The sequence below is a fragment of the Equus asinus genome, chromosome 16, assembly GCF_041296235.1.
Source record: "Equus asinus isolate D_3611 breed Donkey chromosome 16, EquAss-T2T_v2, whole genome shotgun sequence".
NCBI lineage: Eukaryota > Metazoa > Chordata > Mammalia > Perissodactyla > Equidae > Equus > Equus asinus.
In genome coordinates this window covers 43554705-43576720 of record NC_091805.1, presented here as the reverse complement: position 1 = coordinate 43576720, position 22016 = coordinate 43554705, and the positions used below count along the sequence as shown (strand labels likewise).

The 22016-nt window shown below is 38.0% G+C and overlaps 1 protein-coding gene across 1 annotated transcript in view; it reads right to left on the bottom strand.

Annotated features, from left to right (window-relative positions):
• Positions 1 to 22016, bottom strand: part of CHIA (chitinase acidic) — a 55051-nt gene that overhangs the window by 7820 nt on the left and 25215 nt on the right. Inside the window, 9 exon segments of the mRNA XM_070487027.1 lie at positions 7044 to 7187; positions 7275 to 7392; positions 7913 to 8004; positions 8007 to 8039; positions 8042 to 8096; position 8269; positions 8391 to 8513; positions 8691 to 8807; positions 10554 to 10642. Coding sequence (XP_070343128.1) covers positions 7044 to 7187; positions 7275 to 7392; positions 7913 to 8004; positions 8007 to 8039; positions 8042 to 8096; position 8269; positions 8391 to 8513; positions 8691 to 8807; positions 10554 to 10642 — 772 coding nt within the window.

Below are 22016 nucleotides of genomic sequence, written 5' to 3'. Positions count from 1 at the left end.
CCTGGCAGAATCTCCAACTTTGCCTAGAGGTGAAGAGACCAGTGGATCTCAGGGTGAGGTCTGGAGATGGAGTGGTCTCCTAAAACTAAGGAGATGGCAAGGTAACTCTATACTCAGGAATCAGAAAAAGCTATAATTTCAAACCAGCCTGGTTTTAAATTTAAAAAGTTCTCCCTTCTCTTACGATGTCAAAAGCTTTAAAAAATAAATTTACTGAGCACCCAGTATGTGCAAAATACTTTTCTAGTATCTGGGTATTAATGGAGAGCAAATAAGCTCTAAGAGAAAATCTGGAAAGAAAATTAGGGAGTTGGAACTTCTCTTGAATTACAGACTAGAAATATGTAAGCACTGCTGAGGGTTTCTTGTTAAATCTCACCCAGCGAGCTGAAAGAGACTTTAAAAAAATTTTTTTATTGTGGTCTAAATAGTTTATAACATTGTGAAATTTCATTTGTACATTAGTAATTGTCAAACACCATATAAATGTGCCCCTGCACCCCTTGTGTCCTATCCCCCTCTCCAGTAATCACTAAATTGTTCTCTTTGTCCATAAGTTTGTTTATATTCCACATATGAGTGAAATCATACGGTGTTTATCTTTCTCTCTCTGGTTTATTTCGCTTAACACGATGCCCTCAAGGTCCATCCATGTGGTTGTGAATGGGATGATTGTGTCTTTTTTTATGGCTGAGTAGTATTCCATTGTATATATATATACCACATCTTCTTTATCCAATCATCAGTCATTGGGCACTTGGGTTGCTTCCATGTGTTGGCTATTGTGAATAATGCTGCAATGAACATAGGGGTACGTAAGTTTCTTTGTATTGTTGATTTCAAGTTCTTTGGATAAATATCCAGTAGTGGGATAGCTGGGTCATCTGGTAGTTCTATTTTTAATTTTTTGAGAAATCTCCATACTGTTTTCCAAAGTGGCTGCACCAGTTTGCATTCCCACCAGCAGTGGACGAGGGTTCCCTTTTCTCCACAACCTGTCCAACATTTAGTATCTTTTGTGTTGGGATTTAGTCATTCTAATGGGCATAAGATGATATCTAAGTGTAGTTTTGATTTGCATTTCCCTGATGATTAGTGATGTTGAGCATCTTTTCATGCACCTATTGGCCATCTGTATAACTTCTTTGGAAAAATGTCTGTTCATATCTTCTGCCCACTTTTTGATTGGGTTGTTTATTTTTTTTGTAGTTCAGTTGTGTGAGCTCTTTATATATTAAGGAGATTAACTCCTTGTTGGATATATAATTTGCAAATATTTGCTCCAAGTTGGTGGGTTGTTTTTTCATTTTGATCTTTGTTTCCTTTTGCCATCCAGAGGCTCTTTAGTCTGATGAAGTGCCCCTTGTTTATTTTTTCTTTTGTTTCCCTTGTTTGAGTGGACATCATACTTGTAAAGATCCTTTTAAGGCAGATATCAAAGAGTGTACTGCCTATATTTTCTTCCAGAAGTTTTATGGTTTCAGATCTTACCTTCAAGTCTTTGATCCATTTTGAGTCTATTTTTGTGTTTGGAGAAAGATAATGATCTACCTTCATTCTTTTGTATATGGCTGTCCAGTTTTCCCAGCACCATTTATTGAAGAGGCTTTCCTTTCTCCATTTTATGTTCTTGGCTCCTTTGTTGAAGACTATGTGTCGTTTTATTTCTGGACTTTCACTTCTGTTCTATTGATCTGTGTGCCTGTTTTTGTACCAGTAACATGTTGTTTTGATTACTGTAGCTTTGTAACATGTTTTTCAGTCAGGGATTGTGATGCCACCAGTTTTGTTCTTGTTTCTCAGGAGTACTTTGGCCTTTCGGGGTTTTTGGTGCCCCATATGAATTTTAAGATTCTTTGTTCTATTTCTGTGAAGAATGTAATTGGGATTCTGATTGGGATTGCATTGAATCTGTAGATTGCTTTAGGTAGTACGGCCATTTTAACTATATTTATTCTTCCAATCCACATACATGGAATATCTTTCCATTTCTTTATGCCATTATTGATTTCTTTCAGTAATGTCTTATAGTTTTCTTTGTATAGGTCTTTCACCTCCTTGGTTAAATTTATTCCTAGATATTTTATTGTTTTTGTTGTGGTTGTAAATGGAGTTGTGTTCTTGTTCTGTTAGTTCATTATTAGAGTACAGAAATGCCACTGATTTTCATATGTTGACTTTGTATCCTGCAACTTTGCTGTAGTTGTGGATTATTTCTAACAGTTTTCCAATGGATTCTTTAGGGTTTTCTGTATATAAAATCATGTCTACAAAGAGCGAGAGTTTCACTTCTTCAGTGCCTATTCGGATTCCTTTTGTTTCTTTTTCCTGCCTAATTGCTCTGGCCAAAACCTCTACTACTATGTTGGCTAAGAGTGGTGAGAGTAGACACCCTTGTCTTGTTTCTGTTCTCAATGGGATGGCTTTCAGTTTTTCCCCATTGAGTATGATGTTGGCAGTGGGTTTGTCATATATGGCCTTTATTATGTTGAGATATTTTCCTTCTATACTCATTTTATTGAGAGTTTTTATCATGAACGGATGTTGGATCTTATCAAATGCTTTCTCTGCATCTATGGAGACAATCTTCCTCCTTTTGTTAATATGGTATATCACATTGACTGATTTGTGGATGTTGAACCATCCCTGTGTCCTTGATATGAATCCCACTTGATCATGGTATATGATGTTTTTAATGTATTGCTGTATTCAGTTTGCCAATATTTTGTTGAGGATTTTTGCATCTATGTTCAAAAGCAACATTGGCCTGTAATTTTCCTTCTTTTTGTTGTCTTTGTCTGGTTTTGGGATCAGGGTGATGTTGGCCTTGTAGAATGTGTTAGGAATATTTCCATCTTCCTCAATTTTTTTGTAATAGTTTGAGAAGAATAGGTGATAAATAGTCTTTGAATGTTTGGTAGAATTCTCCCAAGAAGTCCTCTGGTCCTGGACTTCTATTTTTGGGGAGGTTCTTGATTACTGTTTCAATCTCTTTGCTTGTGATTGGTCTATTCAGTTTCTCTATTTCTTCTTGATTCATTCTTGGGAGGTTGTAAGAGTCTAAGAATTTATCCATTTCTTCTAGATTGTCCAGTTTGTTGGTGAATAGTTTTTCATAATATTCTCTTATAATCTTTTGTATTTCTGTGGTATCTATTGTAATTTCTCCTCTTCCATTTCTAATTTTACTTATTTGAGCCTTCTCTCTTTTTTTTCTTAGTGAGTCTGGCTAAGAGTTTGTAAATTTTGTTTAACCTCTCAAAGAAACAGCTCCTTGTGTCATTGATCTTTTTTACAGTCTTTTTGTTTCAGTTTTATTTATTTCTGCTCTAATTTTTATTGTTTCCCTCCTTCTGCTGAGTTTGGGCTTTGTTTGTTCTTCTTTTCCTAATTCTGTTAGGTGTAGTTTAAGATTGTTTATTTGAGCTTTATCTTGTTTGTTAATGTTGGCCTGTATTGCTATAAATTTCTCTCTTAGGACTGCTTTTGCTGCATCCCATAAGAGTTGGTAAGGTGTGTTTTCATTCTCATTTGTCTCCAAATATTTTTTGATTTCTCCTTTATTTCTTTGATGACCCATTGGTTGTTCAGTAGCATGTTGTTTAGTCTCCACATTTTTGTTTCTTTTCCAGCTTTTTTCTTGTAGTTGATTTCTAGTTTCACAGCATTATGGTGAGAAAAGATAGTAGATATTATTTCAATCTTCTTAAATTTATTGAGGTTTGCCTTGTTTCCCAATACATGGTCTATCTTTGAGAATGTTCCATGTGCACCTGAGAAGAATATATATTCTGCTCTTTTTGGATAGAGCGCTCTATATATATCTATTGAGTTCACTTGGTCTAGGTTTTCATTAAATCCACTATCTCCTTGTTGACTTTTTGTCTGGATGATCTATCCATTGATGTAAGTGCGGTGTTGAGGTCCCCTACTATTACTGTGTTGTCATTGATATCTCCTTTTAGGTTTGTTAATAGTTGCTTTATGTACTTTGGTGCTCCTGTCTTGGTTGCACACATGTTTATAATACGTGTTATGTCTTCTTGGTGAAAAGTCCCTTTTATCATTATATACTGCCCCTCTATGTTGTTCTATACAAGTTTTATCTTGAAGTCTACTTTGTCTGATATAAATATGGCAACACCTGCTTTCTTTTGTTTGCCTTTAGCTTGGAGTATTGTCTTCCATCCTTTCACTCTGAGCCTATGCTTATCTCTAGAGTTGAGATGTGTTTCCTGGAGGAAGCATATTGTTGGGTATTGTCCTTTAATCCATCCTGCCACTCTGTGTCTTTTGATTGGATAATTCAATCCATTTACATTTAGAGTGATTATTGATATATGAGAACTTAATACTGCTGTCTTTTCGCACATTTCCTGGTTCTTCTGCATTTCCTTTGTTTTTTTGTCCTGTGTATTTCAGACTACCAATTTGATTAGGTAGTTTTCCCTGTTGGTTTTCTTCATTTTCTCCTTGTTTATCATGAATGTCTCTGTTCTAATTGTTTGTTTAGTGCTTACCCTTAGGTTTGTATAAAAAATCTCATAGCTGAGATAGTCCATTTTCTGATAGCCTCTTATTTCCTTAGACTATACTGATTTCATCCCTTTCTTCTTCCCCTTCTAAGTTATTATTGTCATATCATTTTCCATTTTGTGTTATGAGTTTGTGGTTAAAAAGATGAGATAATTTTTTTGGTGCTTTCCTTTTATTTATTCTTGATGTTAAAATTAGGTGTTTACTCACCTGATGTGATAGAGAGCTGCCCTTTTCTGATTATTGCCTACCTATTCATCTCCTTGCTCAGGGCTGTGTAGCCTCTTTCCTATTTATTTTCTCAGGTATGAGGGCCTTCTTGAGGATTTCTTGTAGGGGGGAGGGTCTTGTGGCAATGAACTCCCTTGGCTTTTGTTTATCTGGGAAAGTTTTTATTTCTCTGTCATACCTGAAGGAGATTTTCATTGGATAGAGTATTCTTGGCTGGAAGTTTTTGTCTTTCAGGATTTTGAATATATTATTCCACTCTCTCCTAGCCCGTAAGGTTTCTGCTGAGAAATCTGCTGAAAGCCTGATAGGGGTTCCTTCGTAAGTTATTTTCTTCTGCTTTGCTGCCCTTAGTATATTTCTTTTGTCCTTGGCTTTTGCCAGCTTCACTACTAGATGCCTTGGAGTGAGGCTTTTTACACTGACAAAGTTAGGAGATCTGGAGGCTTCTTTCACATGGATTTCCAGCTCCTCCCCAGGTTTGGGAAGTTGTTAGCTACTATTTCTTTGAACAAGCTTTCTGCTCCATTCTCTTTCTCTTCTCCCTCTGGAATATCTATAATCCTTATGTTGCATTTCCTGATGGAGTCAGATATTTCTCTCAGAGCTTCTTCATTTCTTTTTAGTCTTAGTTCTCTCTTCTCCTCCCTCTGAAGCACTTCTGTAGTATTATCCTCTAACTGACTGATTCTCTCCTCCATATTGTCAGCTCTGTTGTTTAGGGAATCCAGATTTTTCTTTATTTCATCCATTGTGGTTTTCCTCTCCAACAATTATGACTGGTTCTTCTTTATGGTTTCAATCTCCTTTGTGAAGAGGCTCTTGAATTTGTTAATTTGTCTTTCTGTGTTTTCTTGTAACTCATTGAGTTTTTTTATGATAGCTGTTTTGAATTCTTTGTTCTTTAGGTTATGGATTTCTGTTCCTTCAGGGTTTGTTTCTGGGTACTTGTCACTTTCCCTCTGGTCTGGAGCTTTAATATACCTACTGGCACTGCTTGATGGAGTAGATTTTTGCTTCCTTATGGTATTCTTATCAGGTCACAGCTGCCATGTACCACCAGAGGATGGGGATCAGGCGCTGTGTATTCTGGGCCCAGCATAAGCAGGGGCTCCCCAGCTCCTGCCACGGACTGCTTTTCTCTCTGAGTGACTGATCAATGGGAGATCTGGAGCACTGGGCAGGGGGAGGAGTACTCTCCTTCCCCAGTGCTTCCCTTAGCCCCTGCTTGTCTCTCTGTAAGGAGCTCTGGGTGATTGCAGGACTGTACACTTTCCCTTTCTCCACCACCACTGCCAAGTTCTCTGCACCATGCTCCAGACAATTCTGGGGTTGAAGTACCGGGCTGGGGTGGGGTGCCTCTCTCACCTGCGCATTTTCCTTCCATGGCTGCCACACTCTTCACACAGTGCTCTGGAAGATTCTGGGACTGGAGTATTGGGGAGGGACAGGGTGCTCTTTTCACCTGAGCACTTCCTGCCACCACAGCACATCTCTCTCCATGGAGCTCCTCTGTATCAGCTTTCACTTCCTCCAGAGGATCCAGCCCCACCACCACCTTCAGGCATATGGTTGCAAGGGTCTCCCAGACATCTTTTGCGATGTGTATATGTCCTCTTTTGTTGTATGAATGTCCTTTTGGTTATATCTTAGAGGGGAGAGTCCAAGGGAAAGGTTCATTCCACCAAGATGCTGACTTAACTTTACCTGAAATAGAATTTTTTCTTTTTAAAGATTTTTTTTATTTTTCCTTTTTCTCCCTGGAACCCCTTGGTATATACTTGTATATTTTTAGTTGTGGGTCCTTTTAGTTGTGGCATGTGGGATGCAACCTCAGCATGGCCTGATGAGTGGTGCCATGTCTGCGCCCAGGATCTGAACCAGCGAAACCCTGGGCCTCTGAAGCTGGAGTGTGTGAACTTAACCACTGGGCCACGGGGCCGGCCCCTGAAATAGACTTTTAATAAGGGATTTATAGAGAAGTAAATGCATATATTGAAGATCAGCCCAATTTATTGAGGTTTTCCCCCACATTTACGACTTAGCATATCTGGAAAATCCAGCAGGTGGGCCTGGTTTCCCATAAGACCATAAAATTCCTGACATGAGAGTTCAAGGGTAGAGAAAGAATGTAGCATCTGTCTCTTAGCAGGGCAAGAGCAATGAGGTGAAATGGGAAGAGTCTCCCTGGGCAATGGGGATGGGTGAATGTTAGAGCTGTCTTTTGAGATGGAGAAGGAACATTTGTATACCCTGGGCATCCTCCTGCTGTCACTTACTTGCGCTCTGCAGGCCAAGGGCATCCTTCAGGGCAGTGATCAGGGGGGACTTTTCCTGGTTGTAGAAAGTGTCAGTGAAGTCATCCAGGTCAACAGCCCAGATCATGGCACCTCCGAAACCGTTCTGCTTAAGCCATTGAGTTTGTTTAACGATAGAGGACACCAGGTGTCATTTTCTTTCCCTAAATTCAGGGCTGGACCTGCAGCTTGTTGGAGAAGGTGACTTTAGCTTGATACTGAAGCTCCTGACGTTGTCATAACCAACCCACTCATTGCCCTGAGAGGCAGAGGGCACATCCTGAGGGGTATCCCATACCTGAGTGGCGCCATTTTTCAGGAAGGTGCAGATCTTTAAAAAGTCAAGAGATTCAAATCTTTTAAATATGACTCCCATGAAAGAAAAAATGTACACTTGTCTCTTTGATTTTTTTTCATGTCTCCAATTGGGGTTTTCCTCAGTTTTCTAATATCTAATAAAATAATAATTTTCTTATTTCCAGTAAATAAGATCAAGTTGCTTTTGAAATACTCATGTGTTGTCTGTATTCTTAGTGCTTGATTTTGGGAGCCCACGTTAATAGGAGAGATACAGTTATTTTATTCCCTTGTGTGCTAATATAAATGACCTTAAGTATGTAGTCTGTCGCTTGAAGGGTTGTTGCACTTTATAAGTGCTCTTCATACTAGATTGGGCAAATGAATAGGTTATTTAAACACTTAAAGCATTTGGAGTGATATTTTTGTTTAAAGTAGGTAAGTACTGGACAGAAGGGACATTCCAACTTTCTGAAGATTCTAGCCCTAAGGCTACAGCTCAGCACGGAGCATGAAATTCACAGAATTTCAATTGTACAGCCCAACCTACCTGCCTCATAGTAGGCCCAGAACCCAACCTACCTGGTGTAGGGTCCAGCAGAACCAGCGCCAGAGGTAGGGGTGCCAGTGCCAGTGTTGGAAGGTTGCTCAGGTTGAAGGCGTGTCCGTGGGCTGGAATGCAATGATGAGCTTCTCAGCTGGGGCTCCATTGTCCTTCCAGTAGTTCCTGACCTAATCCTGCAATGGCAATGGGTTAGCTAGTGACCCCACCCAGCTGAGGACCCAATGCTTAGTTATGTTAGGCCACTGCTCTAACAGGTAAAATTGTATAATGTTAATGACAGCTAGATTAGTTAGTATTTTTTAAAAACATTTTGGTGAAATCATAGTTAATGAGATATGATCAGACACTTAAGAGGACAGTTATCCAAGTGAGACATTTGCAGAATTTATGTTTGTTTTGTCCCTGAATCTCCATGTGATTTACACCATCATCTCTGGCCGGCATCTGCATCTGTGCAGGGACTCAACACACTGAGGTAGGTGTTGCTGCCAGTGTCAGTTGAGTATGTGTAGAGGGGGCTGTTCTCTCCAGTGTAGCCCTCCCAGGAGCTGTGGAGGTCATAGGTCATGACATGGATATAGTCCAGGTACCTGAGGTGGGGTAAAGGATTTAGAAACATTTCTGATGGTCATTTCCACACCTATGCAGGCAAAAGAAACCACTTCCAAAGCCTCCCAAACAAGGTCCCTGAACAGCAAGCAGGCTAACAACAAGTCTATAGGCAAAGTGATACCTATAGGAGTTTAAAGATAAGGTGAATCACTCACGGGGACAACTGGGGAATCTCACAGCAAGACTGGATGTTGGAGATGCCAGGAGCTACTGCAGCGGTCACCATCAGCCTAGGCTTGTTGATCTGCTTGGTCTCCTGCTTCATGCATTTCCTATGGAATAATCAAGTATGATAGGTATCTATGAATCTGATTTCAGTCCTTAAATAATAAATATACATTTGTATAATGCTTTTCTTTTTCAAAGTGCTTTCACATATTGTATGTTACCTTAGTTTCTTGATATCCTATAAAGTAGATAGGATTGATGATATTAATCAATTTTGTAGCTATCTGTTATGCAAAGAAGTTAGATAATTTCACCAAAGTCCAACAGCAAGTTAGCAGCCAGCTCCTGACCAGAACCCATGTCCCAGATGACCAGTCAGAGCTCCACTTACATCACTACACCCTGAAGTTACAGTTGCGGCAGTAACTTATGTCCAGATTTTAGCAATATAGAAATTCGCTTCCCTTAATTCAATAAATGAACTACTTTATAGGACTGACATCCCATCAAATGAAATGCTGAATAGACCAATGAGGAAGGTGGTAACAGCCAGGTTATAGGTTCCCATTCAATGCTAGAGGTTAATCCACCTTTATTTTGTGTGACTCTAATCTCATTTGGAGTACTGAGTTCACTTTTTATAATTGCACTACTATTGGGTGTGCTAGAGTGTGTTCCAGTGAAGAGAGGGTCTGTCTGAAAATTGTCGTGAGAGTAATGGTTAAAGGAACTAGGATATTTAACTGGAAGAAGAGAAGTTATAGGCAGGATATTAGAGCTGTCTTCAAATATTGAACCGATACATTGCAAAAGGCACAGTTTTATTCTTTGTTACTTCAGTGGGCAGAGCTAGAACCCATGACTGGAAGTTACAAATTATGACTGGAGGCATGCTCTGGCTAAGAATAAAGATGTTCCAAATAAGTAGATTGACTTTTCAGCTAGTGAGTTACTTAACATTGAAACTGTTTGGAGGCTGGCTGATAATCCAGTATGTGGGATGGTATAGAATGGAATCTCTGTCTTGAGAGACAGTAAATCTGAAAACCATCCTTGGCTCTTCTCACTCCATTCACTTTTCCTTAGTGATCTCTTAATCATCTACTTTTGCCAATGACTTCAATACAGTATATCAAATGAAATTCTTTGTCCTGAACTCCAGACTTGTATTCATTCAATGTCTATTGGGTATTCCTATCGGATGTCCAACAGATTCCTCTCATTCATCACATTCAAAGACAAATTATTGAGTCCTTCCTCTTGGTCTAGATCTACTTTTCTTCCTGTATTTATCATTCTAGTTAATAGGACTTCAATCAAATCAGTTATCAAAGTCAGAAAACTGGAAGCCTTCTCTCTTTTCCACTTCCGATCCATTTCCAAAACCTACAGATTCTACCTTCCTTCTGTCCCTGAAATACTTCCTGTTTCTATCCTCATTGTTAGAGCCTTTGGGCCCTCAGCATCTCTTGCCTGATTTACCCCAATAGCCACCTAACTCTATCCATACCTCCCAATCTCCTTCTAATTCATCCTCCGTGGTTAAAGCCAGAGTGAGCTTTCTGAAACACAAGTTTTGTCATATCTCTCCACTACTGAAAAATCCTTCAAAGCTCCCCCACAGCCTTGAGAGCAAAGTCCAAACTCTGTGAATGGGGTCCCAGAATACTCATTTAAATGTAAATGTATAAAATAAATTGTGTTCTACTTAATATTGAGGTTCTGGTGTAGTAGTTTATTTAAGTAGCATAGTGGTTTAATGTGCATGCTTAATATGCTGACTTAGATTGTGAAGTCTAAAGGGACATAGGTCACAATGGGCCAATTTATTTTCAATAGCAAATGAATACCAGGCTCTCCCACCAAGGACTTGAGGACTTCCGGGGCAGTTGCAAAGTTCCAGCCTCCAATGGCCAGGAGAGTTTTCAGCTGGCTGTTTCTGTAAAGCAAAGGATAGAAACAAGAAACTTCAAAATTCGTGAGTCCCTCTATTTAAAATAACATTGCTTTGGTATCAAGCCTGGTCTTTGATGTTGTCTTGATAAGATGTTCTGTAGAAGAATTTTCCTTCACTACTAAAAACTTTCTCTATAAAAATTATTTGTGTTGTCATCATCATAAACGCACTCAGTTCTTTAAGGAAATCTAAATTATGGGACTGGATTTTTTAAAAACAGGAATGTATTAGCAATATTTTACATGTATGTAATTTAAAAGTATAATTAGCTTATATTCCATTCCATCAGATGAAATGGTAAATGTTGCTTGATCATACTTACTTTCCTAGCCTCTATGATAATGAACATAAATCAATTGGCTTAGAATTACGCACGTTTTCTGGAACAGTGGTTCTCAAACATCAATGAATGAAGTGCAAGCGTCAGAGTGGGAGGACAACATTAAAATTCCAGGTTTACAACCTCCTTTCTCAGCTATTCTGATTCGGTCACACTGGGGTAGGGATTGACCTTTTTATCAAGTGCTCCCATGTAATTCTGATGAGTAGTCAATGGATCACACTTCAAGAAATACCACTCTAAAGGGGTTTATTTCCTCTTAGGTATCATAACTTAAATTCTAGCAGCTGCGTTCAAGATAGTGCCATTACTGATGGTAGAAATGGCCTGTAGCCTCACTTCTCCTAGATATAACTAAACTGAACAAATTAGAAATTAAAGGATACCAGGATTTTTGTTTGTTTTATTTCATTTTTACACAAAATAGAACTTTATTAAAATACAGCAAATTCTTTTGACTTTTTGGGCTCAGAGATGTGTAATCTTCAGCATCCTCTCTCTTCTGCTCTCTGATGTGAGTAGATAAGATGTCTTACAGTTTCCTGGGTTATAAACAGGAGAAGCAGAACTAATATGTTTTTAATACCTGCTACAGCAAGCAATGTGTTATGTTATTTGTATCCTCGCTACTTAAAGTGTAGCTCCTAGACCAGAAGCAAGAGCATCATCTGGGAGTTTGTTAGAAAAGCAGTCTTGGTCCTCACTTCAGACTCACTGAATCTGAACTGCATTTTAAGAAGATCCAAGATAATTTGTTTGCACATTAATGTTTGGGAAGTACTGACCTAGGAGATTCCAAATTAGATATCTTCCCCTTTTCCTATTTGTTTTTCAGGCCATTGAAAGCTTGGTAGAGACTCACAGCATTCCATTCAGTGGTAGTGATCTCATTGTTCCCCATTCCAACAAAGGCATAGATCAGGTGAGTACGGAGGCAGGAGTTGAGGTCGTCAGGCTTGAAGCATCGCAGGCCTGGCGGGTACTGGGCCCAGGTGGTGAAGTACCATGTCAGATGGTAGGTAGAAACCAAGGGTAGTAAGAGGTAAGAACAAGGGCCTGATTTAGGTGCCACTGAAATGTGCCGTGAGTTTTGGCCCTGCCTCTTTTTCTCTCTCTTTGCCTCACATGACTTCTCTCTGTTTTGGGGTGGTTGGTATGAACACTTTTGAAGATGGGTTCAAAGATTCTAACTTGGGAACTGGCCACTGACTTGAGGTTGTTTATTTTTTAAAGATTTTATTTTTTTTCCCTTTTTCTCCCCAAAGCCCCCCAGTACATAGTTGTACATTCTTCGTTGTGGGTCCTTCTAGTTGTGCCATGTGGGACGCTGCCTCAGCGTGGTTTGACGAGCAGTGCCATGTCCGCGCCCAGGATTCGAAGGAACAAAACACTGGGCCGCCTGCAGCGGAGTGCGCGGACTTAACCACTTGGCCACGGGGCCAGCCCGAGGTTGTTTATTTTTAACCTTGACGGATTCATTTTAGGATCTCAGATAAGCCGCTCAGTAGTCCTATGAAACCCAATGAATACTAATTTACAGCTCTCAGGCAGTGATGCTGAAGAGGATGGCAGTGACAGCCAATCCAAAACAATAGATTCTCCCAATGGCACAACCATCCGTCTGTGAAATAGAAGTAGCTCTCTTTCCCTAGTGTGGCTTATCTCTTGATATACTTTTTTAAAAAGTAATACTGGAATATTAAAAATTCACATGTAATACATTAGGGAGACATTTGTGTTATGAATAATTTATAGACTTTTGAGGTTTACGGTAGAAAAGACTATGTCAAAAATAGAATACAGAGTCTATGACTTACCTAGCTGAGCTTCAACAGAAGGGCCAGACCTAGAGAGAAGGAAAAAACCTGTGCTTTGAACCAATTGTCTATACCCTGTAGAATCTAATTCTGAGGCCTTGGGTGCCACCCTTTTGTCATAGGTTGTTACAGCTCAAGTGGCTCTTAGGGGTGATGCCAAAGAATAGGCTTTGCACAGAAGGCATCCATAGATTTACACCTCCCTTCTCTTAGTCAAAAATGGCCATGGCTCTCTCTTCTTCCACCTTCCATGTCAGTAAGAAATGTTATTGAACGCAGAGTTCAAAGTCTACTATCTGTGGAAGGTCTACTTACTAAAATTATCTAAAATTTCTCTACTCAATGACTATACATCCCTCCACGCTTCACCTCCCTGAAGTAGGATGAGTACAGCCTTCCACAGACAAGGCATCCTCTAAAGCAGTGAATTCAGAATCTCCTGGAGCTTTGGAATGGTTTTTTTTTTTTTTTGGAAGCACCTTTTAGGAGCCTTTACAGCAGAAGAGAAAAACTAGAAGCCGTGAGGCAAAACTCCAAATGCCTTTCCCTGGCTTCCACAAGAGCACTTCTGATCTGATTGTGTTATAAATTGAGCTAGAGGTTTCATTTAGGAAAGGTTCTAAGGCTATAAAAACATTGTAAATCACAGCTCTAGAGCAACTGATAAACTGTGGATACAGCTTGGCTCTAAACAATTTACTGAACCACCTTCTCTGCTCAATAAGGACAAAGCGATGCCATATCTCCTAACAGCGTGGTGGAGATCATCACCACGGAAGACATCAGCTTAATAGCTTTTTTGGTAGTTTCCAGGGTTGATAAGCATCTGTTTAAACATTGTGGTTATGTTTTTACGTTGTGGACATTTCATGCCTGGTGTTAAAGCACATCTTTATTGGAAAGTAAATAGTAAAGACCTGTGGAAGTTTTTAGCTGTTTTTAAACATTTTTTATCCATGGAATTATTCATATATAATTTGTACAATTAGTGCCTAGGGAACTTTTCATCTTTAGGTGCTACTTTCTGGACATTCCACCCACACCTGTTCTTTGGAATGACCTTAAGTCATGATTATATAATTATGCTTCCCCAAATGTCCCCTCTGAAGGGCAACAAGAACTTCCATTGTTCCCAATTACAACCAGAAGATGTTAAAAGATATTTTGTGTTGCTGATGGATAGAGACGATTGTCATGATATTGTAAAGAGTCTCTTTTAATAGAAATATTTGCAATTTGACCATTTCTAAAGTTTTATGTTTAAAATTGCAACGCACCTTTCCAAACATTATCCACCACCGTTATCCTATAATAAATTTCTGCTTCAGCCAAAATAGTCTATTCACTGTCTCCAAACACATCTTGCATGTCTTTGCTCACCTTCTCTCTCCATTCTTTGCTTTTAATGCCTTCTCCTTCTCCTCACCACCTACTCCATTTTTATAAGTCTTCAAAGCCCAGCACAGATTCTCTCTTTGAAGCTCAATGATCTCTCCTTCCTCTGAGATACTTCATGTACTCTAGTACACGTTGTCTATACTGCTTAAATGGTACTGTCCTGTGACAAAACCTGGAATGCAGTTGATAGGCATATGGGTGCCCATTGTGGGATGTTGGCCCCTTAGCAGACATTGTGAATCCAGACTGATTTCTCTATTTATCGTATTTAAAAATTAAATTGTATCCGTTCACCCAATGATAATTAGGTCCTGAGTGTTTGGTTTCCACTCACAGGAGCAGAGAAATTCTGGTGGAAGAGTTTCCAGGGAGGATTTCAATTGTGAAAATAATTATATCAACAAACACTACAAGCAGCTACTATGCCCCAGAGATTGTTCTTGGTGTTTATATCACTAAGAATTTATTTTTCAAGTGACTAAAACCAACTCTAACAAGCACAAATCAGTGTATTGGAAAAATATGAGGAAGCTCACAGAATCAAATATAAGAATGTAGGACGTGCCTCTGATATGACAGAAATGAAGCATTTCTTGGGGGAGTGGAGTGGGAGGAGGGCTTAGGATAAACAAATTCCAATTTTATTTTTCATCCATGCATCATTCCACACAAGAATCAAATAGGAGAAATAGTCTGATTGAACTTGCACCAAACCTGTGATTGGGGAAACGACACGTCACTCGGATTTAAATTTCCATCAGGATTGGTCACAAAAGGAAATTCTAAAAGAATGGAGAGTGAATACTGAGTGACTGAAAAACAGTGAATGCTCATCACAGGGCTCTACTGCATTATTTCATTTAGCCTATAAACAAAGATTATTACTATCAGCCAAATTTTGTACATGAGAAAATTGATCAGACAATCTTAAGCACTAAATCCAGCATTCAGTGCCAAGACTAGCTGTCTCCAGAATGGAAATCTAATATTTACACTGCACTGCCTCCTTATATTCAGTGGACTAGTTGGTGGTCCAGGTTGAACTTTGAACTGGGAAAGGCATTTCCCTGAGGCACCCAGGAGAATATGGATGGGATGAAGAGCCAGAATTGTGTCAAATCAAGGTAAAATCAAGGGTTTGCAAAAACAAGCAGCAAAGCCAGTAGTCCTAGGTTCATCCTACTCGGCACCATCAGGTCTAGCTGCTGTTTAGATTTAGTGAATATTTTCTGTTGAATTTGGCACCCCTGACCCTATGTGAATGACCCGCAGATAAAACAGCCCTCTTAAGAGCTCCAAGTGAATCCCCATCAAACCTGCCTCTCATCTGAGCACTCGAGAGTTGAAAATAATTACCATCATCATAAGATTTGTAGAATAAACAGAGGTTTAAAAGTGTTGGCATTGTGTGTCCTTTCATTTTGTTCAGTTTTTTTCAATACGCCTGTATTATTTTTAGTCTCTCAATTCTATGGTAAAATGTACCATACACATGAGTTTAGATATACATTTAAAGAAAAATATTAAAATGAAAACTTCTGTCACACGACCCAGCTTAAATAAGATACTATTATCGTTGAATATTACCCTATGTGTCCTTCCTAGTTAGGTGTGTCTTACTTCCCTGGAGTAAGCCATTATCCTGAATTTTGTGCTAACCATTTCCTTGTTTTATTTATAATTTTATCACATATGTCTGTATCCTTAAATAATACATTCATTAGTTTTATAATATTAGTTTTAATATATTCATTAGTTTTTACTGTATGCATATATAAGTAAAATAATACCATAATACTTCTATTTCTTGCTTTTATAGTTCAGCATTAAATTTTTGAGATCCATCCAAGTTGTTACAAGTAGCAGCTGTTCACTTATTTTCACAGTTGTATGGTATTCCATTATATGAATGTGCTGCGATTCACTTGTCCTTTCTGCATAGAATAACACATGGTTTGTTTCCAGTTTTTTCCCCTATATACATATATAAGCATTCCTGTACACATCTCTTGGTGCACATGAGCAAATTTCTCCAGTGTTTACACCTAGGAATGGTATTGCTGGGTGAAACAGCATAAGCATCTTAAAATTTATTATTTAGCTAGACATTTTTTTCAAAGTATTTGTACCCTTTTGTACTACCAACAGCAATGTATGAGAATTCCTACTGTTCCGCATCTTTGCCAAAACTTGGTATGATCAGACTTCAAAATTTCTGTCAGTGTGGCAGGTAGTTTTAGTTTACATCTTTCAGGTTACTAACAGGGCTGAGCACTTTTAAACGTTTATTGGCCACTTTTGTTTCCTTTTCTGTGAAATGTCTGCTCATTCTTTTGCCCGCTTTTCTATTGAGTTGTCCACAAATTTATTATTCCTTTATAGGAGTACTTTATACATTCTGAATTGCAGTTATATCTTCTCCTACCCTAAGGCTTGTCTTTTCGCTTTCTTTATGGTGTCTTATGATGAAAAGACATTTTTAATTTTAATGTAGTCAAACATATACAAATTTTTACTTATCATTTGCTTTCTTTTGTATCATAATTGAAAAAATGCTTTCCTACTGTGAGAGCATAAATATTCTTTTATATTTTCCCCTAAACTTCTAAATGTTGCCTTTAAATTTAAATCTTTAACCCATCAAATTTGTTTTTGTGTATAGCATATGGACTAATTTCATTTTTTTCCATATGAATAACTAGTTACCCCAGCATCATTTATGAATAACCCATCTTTTCTACGTCTGAGATACCATTGCTATGTCTCAGATCTGTCATACATATTGGCATCTGGTCAAATCTCATGCCACCATCCCCATCTCTCAACACATACACTGCTCTTCATCCTCAGGAATGTCTTAGTCATTGTGGCCCTTTATACTTTCATTTTAATTTTATAATTTACCTGCCAAATTTCATAAGAAACCCTGATGGAATTTTGATTGCAATTACATGGAATAAAATTGGAGAAAACTGAGATCTTTGTGATACTAAGTCTTTCTGTCCATGAACATGGGTTGCCTCTCAAGTTATTTACATCTTTTAAAATGTCTGTTAATAAAGTTATATAAATTTCTCCATAATGATCTTTCACATCTTTTGAAAAAAATGTATTCCAAGGTATGATATATTTTGTCTCTATTGTAAAAGATATCATTTAAACTGCATTTTCTGTTTATGGCTGTTGCATATAAATGTAACTAATTTTTATATAAAATTTAATTCTAGCAACATTATTAAACATGCTTATTAGTTTAAAGAATTTTCTGTGCACGTGTTCAGTTTCCTGTGTAGTTAATCATGTCATCTGAGAATAATGGAAGTTTTATTTCTTCATTTTTAACATGCATAGCTGAAGGACCACCACATAAAAAGACAATGAGAGACTGACCCATGCAGTCAATCTAAGTAAGAACGCCAGTTTATTCACATACAAAGAGGGGCACCGCTGGTAGAATACTCAATACTAGTCAATGGCATAGAGCATTCTCCCACACCTGCCTGACATAATGGTTTCCATGTAACAGGACACAGTATCAGAGTGGACTCTAGAATCACAGATTTGGATTCCAATCCTGGTTCTCCTCCTTACTAGATTAGGTACATTAGACAAGTTATTCCATCTGTTAGCCTCAATTTCCTCACCTATAACCTATGGATAATAATAGTTCTTATCTCATAGGGTTGTTGTGAGGATTAACTGAGATAATCTATGTAATACAGCTAGAACATATTAGGTATTTAATAAAATCTAGCTATTATTATTATAGTCATGCACCGCATAATGACATTTTGGTCAATGATGGACCACATGTATAATGGTGGTCCCATAAGATTAGCACCATATAGCCTAGGTGTGTAGTAGGCTATACCATCTAGGTTTGTGTAAGTACACCCTATCATGTTCACACAATGATGAAATCGCCTAACGAGATATTTCTCAGAACATATCCCCATAATTAAGTGATGCATGACTATTCCCAAATTAAAGATCTCAAATCCTTTAGTAGCTGAGGAACAATTGTGGGCACAGGGGGAGTTTTCTAACATTTGTGTGTGGATTAAATGACTGACATGTTTCAAATAAGAATTTACTAGAGTATTTTTGAAATACAGATTTTTAAAGAAAATACCAATTCCTTTGAAAATTCTAGTTGCTTTTTGCTACATATTTCCTCAGTTGGCAGAGGAGGAAAACTATCACCACTATCCTCTGCGTGTTTATAGTGAGGAATCTATAAATCAATTTTTTTTTTAAATTTTAGAAAAATGCTCATACTTGAAAAAGCCCCCAATTAGAATTTGCCAGTGAGGGAACCGACTTTTCAAAAGTGGTGTATTTCCTGCTCTGGAGACGTTCAAGCATACGCTGCAAGATATCTGAGGTTATCTTGTAAAGGATTTCGATGGTCAACAGATGACAGATTTGCTGACCTCTTCTAGCCCAGTTGACTCTTACTACTCCCCCAACAGGGAGGCAAGTTAGACTTTGTTGTCCGTTTCTTGTTCTTCTCTACAGATGAGGAAACTGAGGATGAGAGTTTGACAAAGTTACGCAGTAAGATGTGGAGCCTGAACTCGAGCTCAGAGCTGCTGACTTCTAGTCCAGTGTTTTATCTATTTTTTTATTTAGCTTTCTTTTTGCTGAATTCCATATTTCCACTAATGCAGCCTAAGACAGTACCATCTCTCACAGCAATTTTATCATGTTGTTGTTTCATATGGAACCTCTCACATGAAATAGACTCAAGTCAAATCTCATTCGTATGTGCTTAGGAAACTGATTTTTTTATAACCTATGCATACTTTTATTATACACAGAATAGTGTTTTGTGTCATTCGTTTACAGTCTATGTCTCCTACTAATAGGTAAGCTCATTGGTGGCAGGTTCTATTTTTTTTTTTATTGAGTTCATAATAGTTTACATCATTGTGAAATTTCAGTTGCTCATTATTTCTTGTCTGTCACCACATAGGTGCTCCCCTTCACCCCCTGTGCCCACCCCGCACCTCCCTTCCCCTGGTAACCACTGAACTGTTTTCTTTGTCCATGTGTTTGCTTATATTCCACATCTGAGTGAAATCATATGGTGTTTGTCTTTCCCATTCTGGCTTATTTCACTAAGCATAATACCCTCCAAGTCCATCCATGTTGTTTCAAATGGGATGATTTTGTCCTTTTTTGATGGCTGAGTAGTATTCCATTGTGTATATATATATATATACATCATACCTTCTTTATCCAATCATTGGTCGATGTGCTCTTGGATTGCTTCCATGTCTTGGCTATTGTGAATAGTGCTGCAATGAACATAGGGGTGCAAATGTTACTTTGGATTGTTGATTTCAAGTTGTTTGGGTAGATATCTAGCAGTGGGACAGCTGGGTCATGTGGTATTTCTATGTTTAGTTTTTTGAGGAATCTCCATACTGTTTTCCAAAGTGGCTGCACCAATTTGCATTCCCACCAGCAGTGTATGAGGGTTCCCTTTTCTCCACGCCCTCTCTAACATTTGTTATTTTTAGTGTTAGTGCTTATAGCCATTTTAACAGGTGTCAGGTGGTATTTTAGTGTAGTTTTGATTTGCGTTTCCCTAATGATTAGTGATGTTGAACATCTTATCATGTACCTATTGGCCATCTGTATATCTTCTTTGGAAAAATGCCTGTTCATATCCTCTGCCCATTTTTTGATTGGGCTGTTTGTTTTTTTGTTGTTCAGCTGTGTGAGTTCCTTATATGTTGTGGAGATTAACCCCTTGTTGGATATATGATTTGCAAATATTTTCTCCCAATTGGTGGGTTGTCTTTTTGTTTTGATCCTAGTTTCTTTCGCCTTGCGGAAGCTCTTTAGTCAATGAAGTCCCACTTGTTTATTTTTTCTTTTGTTTCCCTCGTCTGAGAAGACATGGCATTAGAAAAGATCGTTTTAAGTTTGACGTCAAAGAGTGTACTACCTATGTTATCTCCCAGGAGTTCTATGGTTTCAGAACTTATCTTCAAGTCTTTGATCCATTTTGAGTTTATTTTTGTGTATGGCGTGAGATAATGATCTACTTTCAGTCTCTTGCAAGTGGTTGTCCAGATTTTCCAACACCATTTATCGAAGAGACTATCTTTTCTCCATTGTATGTTCTTGGAAACTTTGTCGAAGATTAGCTGTCTGTAGATGTGAGGTTTTACTTCTAGGCTTTCAGTTCTGTTCCATTGATCTATGTGCCTGTTTTTATACCAGTACCATGCTGTTTTGATTACTATGGTTTTGTAGTACATTTTGAAGTCAGGGATTATGATGCCTCCAGCTTTGTTCTTTTTTCTCAGGATTGCTTTAGCAATTCTGGGTCCTTGGTTGGTCCCTATGAATTTTAGGACTCTTTGTTCTATTTCTGTGAAGAATGTACTTGGGATTCTGATTGGGATCGCATTGAATCTGTAGATTGTTTTGGGTAGTATGGACATTTTAACTATGTTTGTTCTTCCGATCCATGTGCATGGAATCTCTTTCCATTTCTTTATGTCATCATCTATTTCTTTCAATTATTTCTTATAGTTTTCATTGTATAAGTCCTTCACCTCCTTGGTTAAATTTATTCCTAGATATTTTATTCTTTTCATTGCGATTGTAAATGGAATTGCATTCTTGAGTTCTCTTTCTTTGAGTTCGTTATTAGAATATAGAAATGCAACTGACTTTTGTAAGTTGATTTTGTACTCTGCAATTTTACTGTAATTTTAAATTATTTCTAATAGTTTTCTGATTAATTCTGTAGGGTTTTCTATATATAAGATCATGTTGTCTGCAAACAGTGAGAGTTTTACTTCTTCACTCCCTATTTGGATTCCTTTTATTCCTTTCTCTTGCCTAATTGCTCTGGCCAAAACCTCTAGTACTATGTTGAATAAGAGTGAAGATAGTGGGCAACTCTATCTTGTTCCTGTTCTCAGTGGGATGGCTTTCTGTTCTTCCCCATTGAGTATGATATTGGCTGTGGGTTTGTCATATACGGCCTTTATTATGTTGAGGTAATTTCCTTCCATCCCTTTTTTGTTAAGAGTTCTTATCACAAATGGCTGTTGGATCTTGTCAAATGCTTTCTCTGAGTCTATTGAGATGATCATGTGGTTTTTATTCCTCATTTTGTTAATGTAGTGTATCACATTGATTGATTTGTGGATGCTGAACCATCCCTGTACCCCTGGTATAAATCCCATTTGATAATGATGTATGATCTTTTTGATGTATTGCTGTATTCAGGTTGCCAATATTTTGTTGAGGATTTTTGCATCTATGTTCATCAGTCACTTTCTTTTTTTGTGCTGTCCTTGTCAGGCTTTGGTATCAGAGTGCTGTTGGCCTCATAGAATGTGTTAGGAAGCATTCCATCTTCCCCAATTTTTTGGAATAGCCAGAGAAGGATAGGTATTAAATCCTCTCTGAAAGTTTGGTAGAATTCTCCAGGGAAGCTTCCTGTCCTGGGCTTTTATTTTTTGGGATGCTTTTGATTACTGTTTCAATCTCTTTACTTATGATTGGTCTATTCAGATTCTCTATTTCTTCTTGATTCAGCTTTGGGAGGTTGTAAGAGTCTAAGAATTTATCCATTTCCTCTAGATTGTTCATTTTGTTGGCATATAGCTTTTTATAGTAGTCTCTTATAATGTGTTGTATTTCTGTGGTATCCATTGGTATTTCTCCTCTTCCATTTCTAATTTTATTTATCTGAATTTTCTCTCTTTTTTTCTTTGTAAGTCTGGCTAGGGGTTTGTCTATTTTGTTTATCTTCTCAAAGAACCAGCTCTTT